The sequence below is a fragment of the Trichomycterus rosablanca genome, chromosome 19 (genome assembly GCF_030014385.1).
Source record: "Trichomycterus rosablanca isolate fTriRos1 chromosome 19, fTriRos1.hap1, whole genome shotgun sequence".
NCBI lineage: Eukaryota > Metazoa > Chordata > Actinopteri > Siluriformes > Trichomycteridae > Trichomycterus > Trichomycterus rosablanca.
The window spans coordinates 21,901,941-21,915,012 of NC_086006.1; the positions used below are offsets into that span (position 1 = coordinate 21,901,941).

The window sequence follows — 13,072 nt, forward strand, 5'->3', positions numbered from 1 at the left end:
CGGGTCTCCAAATATGGGAATAACGAGGACTACAGAATGATGCACAACTTTAGTGGTCTATTGCTGAGTATCTTTTTGGTATATATTTTGAAATCAATTTATTTCACCATTTATTGTTCCAAGTGTTTATCACACATCTTGTTTTTGATTATCTTCAATAATTATTTTAATTTTTATTAATTTACTTCATGAACAAAAACTAGTTTTTGTATTACTACATCAGCTTTACACACATGGGTCGAAAATGACCCATGTCTGCAAGTGTGATTAAATAAAATGAAAACACACTGTAATAATATATTTATTCAAATTAACACTGATATTGAACTGTAGTGAAGATTGGTGAATGTGACTGAACGTAAAACTGATGAGATTATATAGATACAGCACAAATTGGTGCACTGGGAACACAAGCTAGTGACTTTTTGGTAGCTGGGCAGATCTCATGCAATCAGAGTGTTAGCAGTGAAGATAATGAAGGCATTGTGGGTGGCAGCATCCAACATATTGTACCAGAGCCCCATGGGCCACCTCCGTGTTCTCTGCTTACAAGGTGCGAACCATCTGATCCATTCTGTCCACCTTTTGTTTTGTTATAGTACTGGATGAATCAGATGGTTCGCACGTTGGAAGTGGAAAACACAGAAGGTATGGTACTGGATGACCTCTGGTTTCTTCTTTACACTACTGACATCCACTGGTGTGTCATCATGATGGGTGCTCAAGAGGACAACAGCTTTTCCCTTCTTTCGCACATAGGTCATATTGTCATGGTGGCCTTGCACACTGGATTTTGCAGTGGATCCAGAAAGAGTTCCTGTAAAGTCACATCCCAGCTCTTGTCTACCCATGCAAGCAGAGCCTTTTTTGACAATACTTCTTTACTCGTTTCCTTTTGCTGCTGTTGCTCTTCAGAACATCCTCAATGACATTGTTACTGATTAATATATCTTTTGGTGAAACAGTTGTTGAACCAAATGCAGGTCCTGGGCATTTCCTCAAGATGTCCCTGATGATGCTGTGTGCTGGTGGTGAAGGTCTCCGATGGAAAGGAGCTGTGTACCGATGATTCGTTGAGCAGTCCTCACCACCCTGTGAAGGGCCTTCCTGTCAGCCACAGTGGAGCTGCCGTACCACACTGTCACACAGTTGGACAGTACGCGGTCAATGGTGCAGCGGTAAAAGTTTGTGAGAATCTGGGGAGACAGATGGTCCTTTTTTAGTCTCCTCAAGAAGTAAAGGCGCTGCTGCGCTTTCTTCAACAGACAGGATGTGTTGTGGGTCCAGGAAAGATCCTCAGAGATGTGGATGCCCAAAAACTTGAAACTGGAGACACGCTCCACCTCGTCACTGTTGATAAGGACAGGGAGGTGTGTACAGCTCCTGGTTTTCCGGAAGGCCACGATGAGCTCTTTGGTCTTTTCAGTGTTCAGATGAAGGTTGTTAGAGGAACACCACGCCACCAGGTGCTGGATCTCCTCCCTGTAGGCCGATTCGTCATTGTCTTTGATGCGGCCAACCACTGTGGTGTCATCTGCAAACTTGATGAGGATGTTGGATCTATGCAGCGGCACACAGTCGTGGGTGAACAGGGAGAAAAGCAGTGGACTTAACACACAGCCCTGTGGAACACCAGTACTCAGAGACAGGCTAGAGGACACCTGACTACCTAACCTTACAGACTGGGGTCTGTTTGTTAGAAAGTTCAGGACCAAGTTACACATGGGGGTGCTGATTCGCAGGTCACTGAGCTTAGCTACCAGCTTGGTTGGGATAACCGTATTGAAGGTGGAACTGAAGTCAATAAACAGCATCCGTATGTAGGTGTCATTATTGTCCAGATGGGTGAGGGCAGTGGAAATGGCATCCTCTGTTTATCTGTAGGCAAACTGGTAGGGATCCAGTGCTGGTAGAAGCGCCGCTTTCAGATGGCAGAGAACCAGTTTCTCAAAGCACTTCATTGCGATAGGTGTGAGTGCTACCGGTCTGAAGTCGTTCAGGCAAGCTGCAGTAGTACGCTTTGGCACCGGAATGATGATCGATGTCTTCCAGCACTAACTAGTACTATATATATTATATTTCTCTAACCAGTAAAGTTCAAGGGCTTAATCCTTGGTTATCTTTCAAAAGATCAGTAAATATGTTTCTGACTACAAACACTTACAAATGTCAGTAGTTCCTATCAAATTCCATAGTAAATACATATGACAATTTTGATGTTGTGCATTAGAAGGGTAGTGATACAAAAAATATTTTTATTAAAAAAGTAAAAAAAAAAATAAAACTGAAATAAGGATTTGTGATGATCAAAAACAAGTTAATTGAGGAATTCATGGAAGCTTGAATGGCTAAATTAATGTATTGCAAATATATAGAAAATAAAAACTTTTGACCCAGATTGTGCATCAAAGGGTTTTTAATAATGTTATTAATGCCAGGACTTTGTCCACACAGCTTTGTATGTTTGTAAAGTAAGTGGTGGAGCAAAGAGCTTTTGGGAGAATGTCTGTATTTTTACTAGTAGGAGCAATGTAAACAAGCCAGCCACATTTTTTTTTTTCAGATGTTTTATGATACATTTGCTTCTAACAAAATTTTCACCAGTTAAGTTTCTACATACATATCGGGGTATTAAAAGAACAATTTTTTCAACAAAAAGTTGCTATTAGAACAGAGACTGAAAGAAATCTTTATATGAAAAAAAGTTTTTGGAATTACTATTTATTACTTTGTGTAATCTTATTGATATAAAAGCTCTGAGTCTTCTCCTACAATAATTAACAAGACTGGAGAACACATAGCAGGAGATCTGAGACCATTCCTTACTATATCTGAGACCAAAAATCTTACTATTGCACTGGTTTAGAAGCTGCATTTAAAATCATTGTAAACTACCAAACATTAGGTTCCTACTAAATGAAACAGTAAGGAGGTATTTTAGAGACTTGTGTGAACATGACTCCTAAAAATGAACAGAATATAAATCCCACACCAGCAACAGTTGGAAAATCTTCAATTTTTTAATGTACATTAAATATGTGATATTTAAAGCAATATTTGGTGCCAACAGCCTTTTTTAAGAGCATATATTTAAAAGTTCAAAAACAGAACGTTTTGAGACATTTAAAATTTTTCTAAACACAAATATTTTGTATCAAATAAGACAGGAATTCCTAAAGCCCCAGCATGTCAACCTTTACATTTTTTTTATTCTCTGTCCCTTAAATATATATGATTGTTTTGCAAAAACAATTCTCTATTTTTAATCAAAGTGATCTAAAAATCATTTTAAGATAAATGTATGGTCATCTGTCCATGAGCTGAGGCGTAACACCTGGGTTAGGGTGACCAAAAAACAGTGTTAAGGTGCAGGCATCACTTCTAAGCGTAGTGCAACAAACTATTCAAAAGAATTACTTTTCCACTAGGGTAGTGAAAAAGAAATATTAAAACTCGTCAATTCTATGTTCCATGGAATGCCAATTCTAATTACATGGAAATCAGACTAAGGCACTTGCTGCTACAATATCTAAATATGCACACAAAACATCTATCAAATAATTTTTGTTGTTTTGTTACAAACATTTATTGGCCACTCAGACTTTATCAACAGTCACTAACAAACACAAAGCAGCACACTTGTCAACATTTACAATCAACGAAAATGGCTAATGACATTACACACTTCGCCTGATAGTAATTTAACTCCAGCTAAAGAATCCTAATAAATAATTGAACCATTGCAACATTGGACAAAAACAAACAAAAAAATGGCATAATAAATAGAGAAACATATAATGTGCAGAAGTACTGAACAGCAACAAATATCCAGCCATGCTCTGTGGTATGCATAAAAATACTGGACAGGCAGCTACTTGCCATTGACTTTGTTGCTTGCTGTTTTGCTTTTGGGGGGTGTATCTTGCTGGAATGGTTTTCGTTTACATAGATGGGAAAAGTCATTGTGAATCAACACAAGGTTAATTCTGGCATACCTCTTGACTTACCATCCCGCTTAAATTAGGCTTAGTTAGGCACAACCTTGGGTTTGTGGGGATAGTTATTAAAATGCAAATGTGAATTACTTATATGTCATTTCCAGGATTGGTTTAAAGCAGCTAGCAAAATAACAAATATACAGGCGCTAACCATGCATGACCCAAATGTACACACCCCCACACACACTTTCCCCAAACACCACACTACTACCTATAAAGGTACACTTGAAACAGTTAAAGCAAAAAAGTAAAACTCGGGACAATTGGTACATCAGAGCTGACATCTTGAACTCAGGAGTTCAAATCTCAGCTCTGCTACCGGAAGGCCGTGAGCCCATACGGACAATGACTGGCTTGTCCGTAAGGTCTGCTGTAGGCCGAAATACGAAAAGGGTAATTGAATACGACTAGATTGGAAGAAAATTGTGGGACAAAGTGTATAAATAGAATAAAAGAAAAAAAATTGGGACAGTGCATAAAAAGTTAAAGGAGAAACAGAAGCATGGCAGGATTTCTATACAGACCAATATTAACATAAAGAACACATCTGAACAATTAACAAGACCTGTATATTGAGGGCCTGCCCATGTTTATATTTACAATCATTTTGTAGATACGATTCCTTTCAAAGTTTCAGGGATTTTTTGGTGGCACTACCACCCCAGGCTTTATCATTTAAATTCTAAACTAGTTTAAAAAACAGTGCTGAGAATGAAACTTTAGAAATTGGGGTTTCTTATTTTAAATACTGAGGCCAAATTCAAATATATGAATTATTCTACTCAAAGCTGTAAATTTGGGGAAACAAGACTTGCTAGTACAGAGAGTACAGATAGTGCAAGTAAAACTAATCAGACAGCTTTTATGAATTAAAAAAAAAGTACATTAATAACAGTGCTCAACATTCCAAAGAACAATTCTGATACATTCAACATAATTTAGAAAGTACAAATTCAGTTTTAATCAGGGCCTATGACTTCAACTGTCCTTGACAGGTAGCTGCAGAAAGCTCTTGCATATGATTAAAGCTGCAGTATCCTGCTCAGCATGCAGGCAACTGTGGATCAGCAAATGATTTAAAAGATTACTTCAACTGAAAACCGCTGTGCCCAGATGTTTCCGATCAGGTGGTGGTTCCCTGGTCCTAGAAAAAAAGAAAAGAAAAATGAAGCAAACTGCAGTAAGCAAAACAGAACATTTTAAATGTGTACAATAAGCACTGAACAGATTACGGAGACCCAGACTGTTCTGTGAAGCAAGGTAAACAGGGTGTATGTGGACGCCTGATCTGAACTTGTTGGACACATGGAAATTTGTATTAGAGCATTTGTATGGTCAAACGCTGATGAAAGAAATGGCCTGGCTCACAATCAACCGTTTACGTTCCACAGGTGTGTCCATGAGGTAAAACATCATCAAAGTGCACTATGAAATAACAATCAAATTCACTGTTGCTGTATTTAGCTGTATTGCCCTCACTGTTTCACTTTTAAACTTGCATTGCAGCTCGGGCTGCTGAGAAATTTCCGGTTGCGGGGTCGGCTCTTGGTGGATCATGATCCGCATTGATTTGGCAAAATTTTTACGCCGGATGCCCTTCCTGACACAACCCTCCCTATTTTATCCGTACAATGCACTGGTTTGTGCATCTAGCGGCTAGGTATCTATAGGACAATTCAGTGTTTCCAATTAGCCTGGTGGCTTGTTTTTGGACAGTTGGAGGAAACCCACACGGACACGGGGAGAACATGCAAACTCCTCACAGAAAGGACCCAGACCGCCCCACCTGGGGATCAAACCCAGGACCTTCTTGCTGTGAGGCGACAGTGCTACCCACTAAGCCACTGTGCCGCCCCCAAGTGAGTCTAAAACGCTTATCGTTAAAAAAAAATATTTTAATGTACTAAAAAACAACATAGGAACACTAAACTTCTCTTAATTATTACTGCTTGTAAGTTCTCTCCACTTATAAAATCCCTTGATCGTTGTTTTAAAACAATAAGTCATGTTAAGTTTTGTTCCATGCCAAGCATTGTTCATACTGCCCAAGTCACTTCAAACACTTAACCTCATTGAAGGTGCTTTGAAAAAGTCAGCGGCAAACTGGGTCAAAGTTTAATCAGGTGAACTTTAAGCGGCCCAGCAAGAGCAAAATCACAAGCGACAAGTTAAATAGCACCGCCACACTCCATAGAAAACAATGGGAGCGCAAAAATGGTTTTGCCACTTCTTATGTAAATGCACCTTTAGTGCCCATGTGCCAAGTGCACTGCAGATCAAAACCATTTGCATTTCTTAACTAACTAACTAACAGCTGAACTATTACTTATTAAGTATTGAGTCTGACTGCATGTTAAAGTCTGCAAATATCGATCTGGATGTAAATGTTTTTTTTCTTTTTGATGAGAATTTTTTGCTATTTGCCCCAGCGCCACAGCAGACATCTGTTTATCATCATATAGTAACTACACTAATGTCAGGAAGAGCTTCTATGTGTTTTTGATTAACATATTGAAGGCACACATACACATGTACAGAACAATGATTTTTCATTGTATCGCGCAGGGTTTGCCATTATTTGGAGCCCCTGAAACAGAGAGGGCTACCCTGTTCAGTTAGTTCTAATGAACTGTAGTGAACTGTTCACTACAGACTAATGTTTAAACAACATTTTGAATGAGTTTTACTCACTGTGTTTATGTTTCGTCTTGCTGAACGACATTACTGCCATGTTCACCATGTTAAGATGTTTTTCATTAAATAAAGCCTGAAGCCTTGTTTACACTACACACTCTGATGTGCTTTTATATTTTGGGACACTTTATGCTTGTCGGTTAACAATTGACCATCGAATACTATCTGTAGTGCACAGGGACACATTCACGCAAGAACAGGAATGGGCCTTCCCCAAACTGTTGCCACTAAATTTAAGGCATATATTTGTATTTCAATAATTAAACATATAACCTTGCTAACCATGTCTGTGGCTACAACACATTAACTTAAAAATTTGAAAGGAGCTTCCACTAACTTACATACAGTCCAACTCTGACTATTTTTCACTATTATTAATTAGTAATCAAAACACTAATTAATCTAATCTTACGTGCTCTAGAAGCTCTAGTTGATAGTTTCTACTAAGTTTAATTTAGCTTAATAAATTCTGTTGAACAAGTATTTGCCCCCTACTAATTTTCTTTATTTCAGATATTTGTCACACAAAAGGGTTTCAGAATCATACGCAAAATGTATTACACCCATAAAAAGAATGACACTCAGTTTTTCTCCCAACCTAGTCGTATCCAATTATCCGACTTCATTTCAATTCCTCTACAGCTGCTGACCTCCACTCGGACCAAGGAAAGCTGTGACTAACACAGACTAAGAGTAATCCATGCAGACATGAGAAGAACATGCCATACTCTTAAAAGATCTTCACTAACTTATCTCTATAACTTTGCAAAAAAATAATTTTTATATTTAATTTTAATTAATATAATAACTGTATTTCTCCATTCAACTGTAATCATATATGAATCACATATTGTATTTATATATTCTGGCCAATTTCTAAAATGTTGTTTTAAAAACTATAGTAACAATAAATCATTAAAAACATTTTAGTTTTATAAACTAAAAAAGCAAATATTATTAATGTGTGCAAATATTGACACCTCTCTAAATGAAAGGTCTTTAAACTTATTTGGTTTTTATTGACGTTAACATTTGTCAGGCAGGTCAAGATTTTTCATTTTACCCTTTTAGACATCTAAATGCAAGTTACTCTCAACTCACTGTTCAAATAATTTAAGTTCTTTTTTTTCTAAAATAAATAAGTCAGAAACATGGTTAAGTTTACCTACCAGTACATGCTGGGTGCTATAAATTCTCCTCTTCATTTTTGGTTGACACCCATCCCGAGTGTCCTCGTTTAGAGCTGCAACCCAAAAATCAGCATAGATCAGTGGCTAAATATTTAAACATTCAGATTTAGCCCATTACCGTCCTATCAATCCAGGGACACAACAACAAAAGCCTTTCCTCCCATCACCAAAGACAGGAAACACCATTAAGTTCTTTTGTTAGTTTAACAAACAAAAGTAAGACAAAAATAACAGATATAGATATAACATATGAAAAATATTTATTTATTTTACATGTTAAAAAAGTGACTGAACATGGTGTTTCCAAAATGCCACGTCTACCAACAACCTGAAAAGCAGTTAAAAGGCATTACACTGAAATGGACAAATTGTAACTAATATAGAAACCCCCCTCCAAATATTTACATTGATCTTTACGAACACAGTCATGGAGAATTTTGTATCCCCAATTCACCTCACTTGCATGTCTTTGGACTGTGGGAGGAAACCGGAGCTCCCGGAGGAAACCCATGCAGGCACGGGGAGAACATGCAGACTCAACACAGAAAGGAAACAGTGATCAGTAAACAGATTTTACTTACAATTTTTTTTTGTAGATAAATACTCCTAAAACAATTCCTGCTGTAGAGGAAATATTCATACAAAAAAATCAATGCATTTCTTGACTTTGAGGTGTTCTTACATAAACAAAATGTGTTTAAAAGGGCCCCAGAACTTTTACTTTTTTATGATTTAAAACAGACCTATCTGAAATGCCTTTCGTAACAGCCAGATGTAAGAGTCCGGACGTTTTTTTTAGGTGATGCCACTAGATTAGTATCAATTCTGAACCAATCCCATCAGACATGCAGATTCGGATTGGCTGATGATACTAATTTTGCAACATTTCTTTCAATGACCAAAGCTGATCAATAATAATACACACGGCAACTTTATGATTAGATGTGTACTAATTTTCCCTTGTTGCTCAGGGATCCAAGTTTTGTGTTCCTTTCACAACACACATTATCTGTCAAAACAATACAAAAGGAAATTTAAAGAGTTTAGCCTCTATACTGTTAAAGGGTCTGGGAGCTTTTATTTGAGGACCTGGTTTCTCTTTGCTAATGCTCTTTGCTGTTTAGCTATCTTTGGCATCATTGTTTCCAATAAAAAGTGACTTTATTTCTATTCATTTTAACCTACTATTTGATCTTTTTGGGACCCTGTTAGTTGCTTTATTGTGCTTTGAAATCTGATGTGTGCTGGTAATTGTCAAATTAACACAACTGCACTGCTGTGATTTAATGATCGAATCACTTCAAAGTCAAGCTTGTTTTTCATGCGGTGATTCCATTATTATTTACACAAACTGTTTATCTCCCATGCAAATTAAAATGTTTAAGATTAAGTCACAGTTGGAAAGCAAGTATTTAAACACTTTAAGGAGGGTAAGTGTCTTCCATTCAATCAAAGTATTGACAGAAAAACAGAAATAAAGCCAATGTTTAGAAGTATAGTGTAGATCTGCAATGCTTCGGCAGCATATTTTTTGAAGGCTGCAGTGGACAGTGGGCATTGGTGTAGCCATCATAGGTGTACTGGACATGTAAATGGACGTGCCAAACTTGCATAGTCACAATACTTACAACAGGAAGTTATAACAATAATAACAATAATAATAATAATAATAATAATAATAATAATCTAGGGCAGATGGAACAGCTTTATTGGTCATGTATACATATACATGTGTACAGTACGATGGAATTCTTTCCCCACATATCCCAGCTTCTTCGCCATTGTACAACGCCTCTTGAAGAGGGGGTTATGGGCCTTGCTAAAGGACCCAACAGTGACTATATGGCAGAGCCAGGATTTGAACCCACAACCCTGCAGTTTGTAACCCACTGTAGTTTTAAAAGAGACTCTCTTAAAATATTTAGGGTGGAGTAAAAGCATTTGCAGACGCAATTGGATAAAAGTATAAAAAGATGGTGGTTATTATCTGGTGCAAATTCCAAATGATGAATGGAAAAACAAGTTTCTCTCTTAATGCAATAATGTGTGTTTTTAACAATGTGTAGTGCGTGTACACTTACCCAAAAGTAACACAACTACTAACAGAGCTATTAATGTAGTACTGGGCTTTGAATCACTGCCTGCAGCTAAGAGACAAACAAAACATCAAAATGAGTTCTAATACATGAAAACAACTTAAGTTATTTAATTAAACTAGTCTTGGGAAGCACTACTACTTGAGGATTGCAATTGTAGCAAAACTATAAGCCTGATTAGATTTCTGAGTAATTTCTCGTTGGAAGGTAAAGCTCTTCTTTAAACCTAGTAGCAGTGTAAAGTTGATAAACAATATATAATTTTATTTAATCAGAAGTGCACAACATTTTCTTTCCACGTGGACATGACTACATGACATTTTTGCTGCATTATTGCTATTGTCTTGTATTGTTATCTGTACATTCAGGCTGCATATCTCTCAAACACACCCCAAGGCCATCTTTTGGGTTAAGACACTAGACTCACGGTCATGCTCATGGAAATGAGTTGAGATGACTCATGCTCTGTGACGTGACACTTATAATGCTGCCAGTAATCATTAAATGGGTGAACTGTCACCATGAAGAGATGCAAGATCAGCAAGAATATTTAATTAGACTGTGGCATACAAATAATGCTTAAATGCAATGATGAGAATTGTGCCAAGAAAACACTTCTATTGTCAACCTAAGGCAGGTTAGAAGTTTATAGCATATATATATTCTGACCCTTTATATGTTTTTTTTTCTGGTACAGTTATTTTCTGACTTTCTTGTGACTTTCTGAAGAGCCACTGAAGAAATTTCATCCCACCAGCCCACCAACTCAGATAACCACTATTATTCATGGTTCAATGAAGCACTACAATCTTAGCAATAGCCTTTCTAACATTAAGTCTGTGTTTTATCACTTAAAGTCACTTGTGTTTAATTCTCTTTGTTCCAAGTTTATCAATAAATCATTCGGTTTTATCTGAGACCATAAATAATGTGTTTTATATGCTCACCATAGCGCCATGTTTCCTGTCATTGTGACACTACAAATAGAAACTCATTTCCTTCTCATTAAAAGCAGACTGCTAACACACAGCCCAGGCCAGACATAAGCTTACTTGAAGCAAACTTAAAACCCTTGTTTTTAGGTAAACCAGAGCCTGATAGCAAGAACAGAGCCAGTTCATGGTCAGGGCAATAGCCTGTCATGAAGAGCAGTACGGATGCCATTGTGCCAGTTTCATTTCCAAATTAAATGAATAAGCGGAATGAGGTATTTAATTTTCTGTGCATAAGGAAAACATATCTGATACATTTATGGTTGTGTAATAGGTGGCTGCAACTATTACCTAAACAACTCGCCATCCAAAACACTAAGCCGTGATTATGGACTGCACACATCATGTAAGTGAGGTCACTGTGGTACTCGGAACATTCAAAGCCTTAGACATTGTTTTATATCCTCACCTGATCTGTGTGTTACTATTATTCAAAGCGTAAATTGACAGACAGCCAATTAAATTTATTTGTTGTTTTTTTTGTTTATTCAATTCATTTAAATAAAAAATGTCAGTTAATAAAAATATAGATTTTTTTTAATTTAATCCCCTCAAAATGAAAGGCCTTTGTTAACACAACAGCTGGAAAATATTTATCCAAAAATGTCTTTTTTTCTGTCTTATTTCTACAACAGATGCCATAAAATCATGTCTAAAATATTTAAAACAAACTATGGTTGATTTTAATCACAGCATTAAAATATTGTAAAATCTTACCAATGCACTTGGGAGGCGGTGGCTCCCATCCATTTTTCTTACAGGTGATCTGATTAGACCCATCTATTTTGTAGCCTGCATCACACTCAAATGTCAACCTTTGATTATAATTATAGGTTGATTTTTTGTCATCTGAGTGGGATCCATCTTTAACTTCAGGTTTATCACACTTTATCACTGCAAGAGCAAAAGAGAAAACAGAGAAATGTTCAATGAGAATTAATCAGCAGAAGCTTTGATTCTAAGAAAGTATTGAAATATAATAAATAATTTAATACCAGTGCTGCTAAATTAATTTTGATAGGTGAGAAGGGGACAAATAAACGTCTTCTAGAACAAATCTGATATTTACAGCTCTGAGTCATTACTGGCTGAAGGGTAAATAAATGACTTATTTTAATCTGTTACTTATTCATTGTTTCTATAGTGACCGTTCATTCAAAAGGACTAATTAGGAATACTTGGAATCTGTTAACTAAACCAGTCATGCTTAGTCATGCTTTAATCTGTATATGGCTCACTGTTTATTACCAATACTTTTGTCCATATAGCATGCACTACATGTACTAGTCCAGTACCTTAACCACTGAGCTATTACTAGTAGTTGTATCAACATCTGCATGTAATCAATAACTGACAGTCAAATCAAATGTCTGTTTGTTTATTAGGATTATAACGTCATGTTTTACACTTTGGTGTAAAGTGTAATGACAGGAGCGGTAGTTACTCGTTACACAAGATTCATCAGTTCTCAAGGTTATATTGAACACAGTCATGGACAATTTAGTATCTACAATTCACCTCACTTGCACATCTTTGGATTGTGGGAGGAAACCGGAGCACCTGAAGTAAACCCATGCGGACACAGGGAGAACATGCAAACTCCACACAGAGAGGACCCGGACCGCCCCACCTTATCCTAAACCTTTCTCTTATCAAATTAAGAGAAAATAAAAATAAATTGTGCTCCAGTGGGAAGTAAGAACAGAAATGAGTCTCTCCATCACGGATTAAATGCTGTATTTTAGCTGTACACGTTTCTTTTTTGGAGAGCGTCATTTGTCTCCTGTCTCACTCGTCTTTTTCTCAACTTTCTCCTGCACGGTCGTCTGTATCTCTCCCTTCGTTTTATCTATGTTCGCTATCTTTCTTTTTCTTTCCACCATCTTTTCACATGTAACTCGCCTCTAACTCTCTCATCTGTCTGCACTGTAGAGTCGCAGTGTTTACCGGCTGGAATGCACAGACTTGATTGGCTGAGTGGTGTCACGTGATTGGTCTGTGCGTTTTCTCATCCGCTAAACCGCTACCGTAAATACTACAAAAGCTGCGCCGGTTAAACTAGAAGCGCTCCGTCAGGTTTCAAATCATAACTTTCTGTTTTG

The 13,072-nt window shown here is 37.1% G+C and overlaps 1 protein-coding gene across 1 annotated transcript in view; it reads right to left on the bottom strand.

Moving 5' to 3' along the window:
- Nucleotides 1-13,072, bottom strand: part of rca2.1 (regulator of complement activation group 2 gene 1) — a 39,952-nt gene that overhangs the window by 12,406 nt on the left and 14,474 nt on the right. The window contains exons 15-20 of the mRNA XM_063016079.1: nt 11,688-11,864; nt 9,964-10,029; nt 8,464-8,503; nt 7,879-7,935; nt 1,064-1,794; nt 658-817 (exon numbers count right to left, since the gene is read on the bottom strand). Coding sequence (XP_062872149.1) covers nt 658-817; nt 1,064-1,794; nt 7,879-7,935; nt 8,464-8,503; nt 9,964-10,029; nt 11,688-11,864 — 1,231 coding nt within the window. The remainder of the gene's footprint in view (nt 1-657; nt 818-1,063; nt 1,795-7,878; nt 7,936-8,463; nt 8,504-9,963; nt 10,030-11,687; nt 11,865-13,072) is intronic.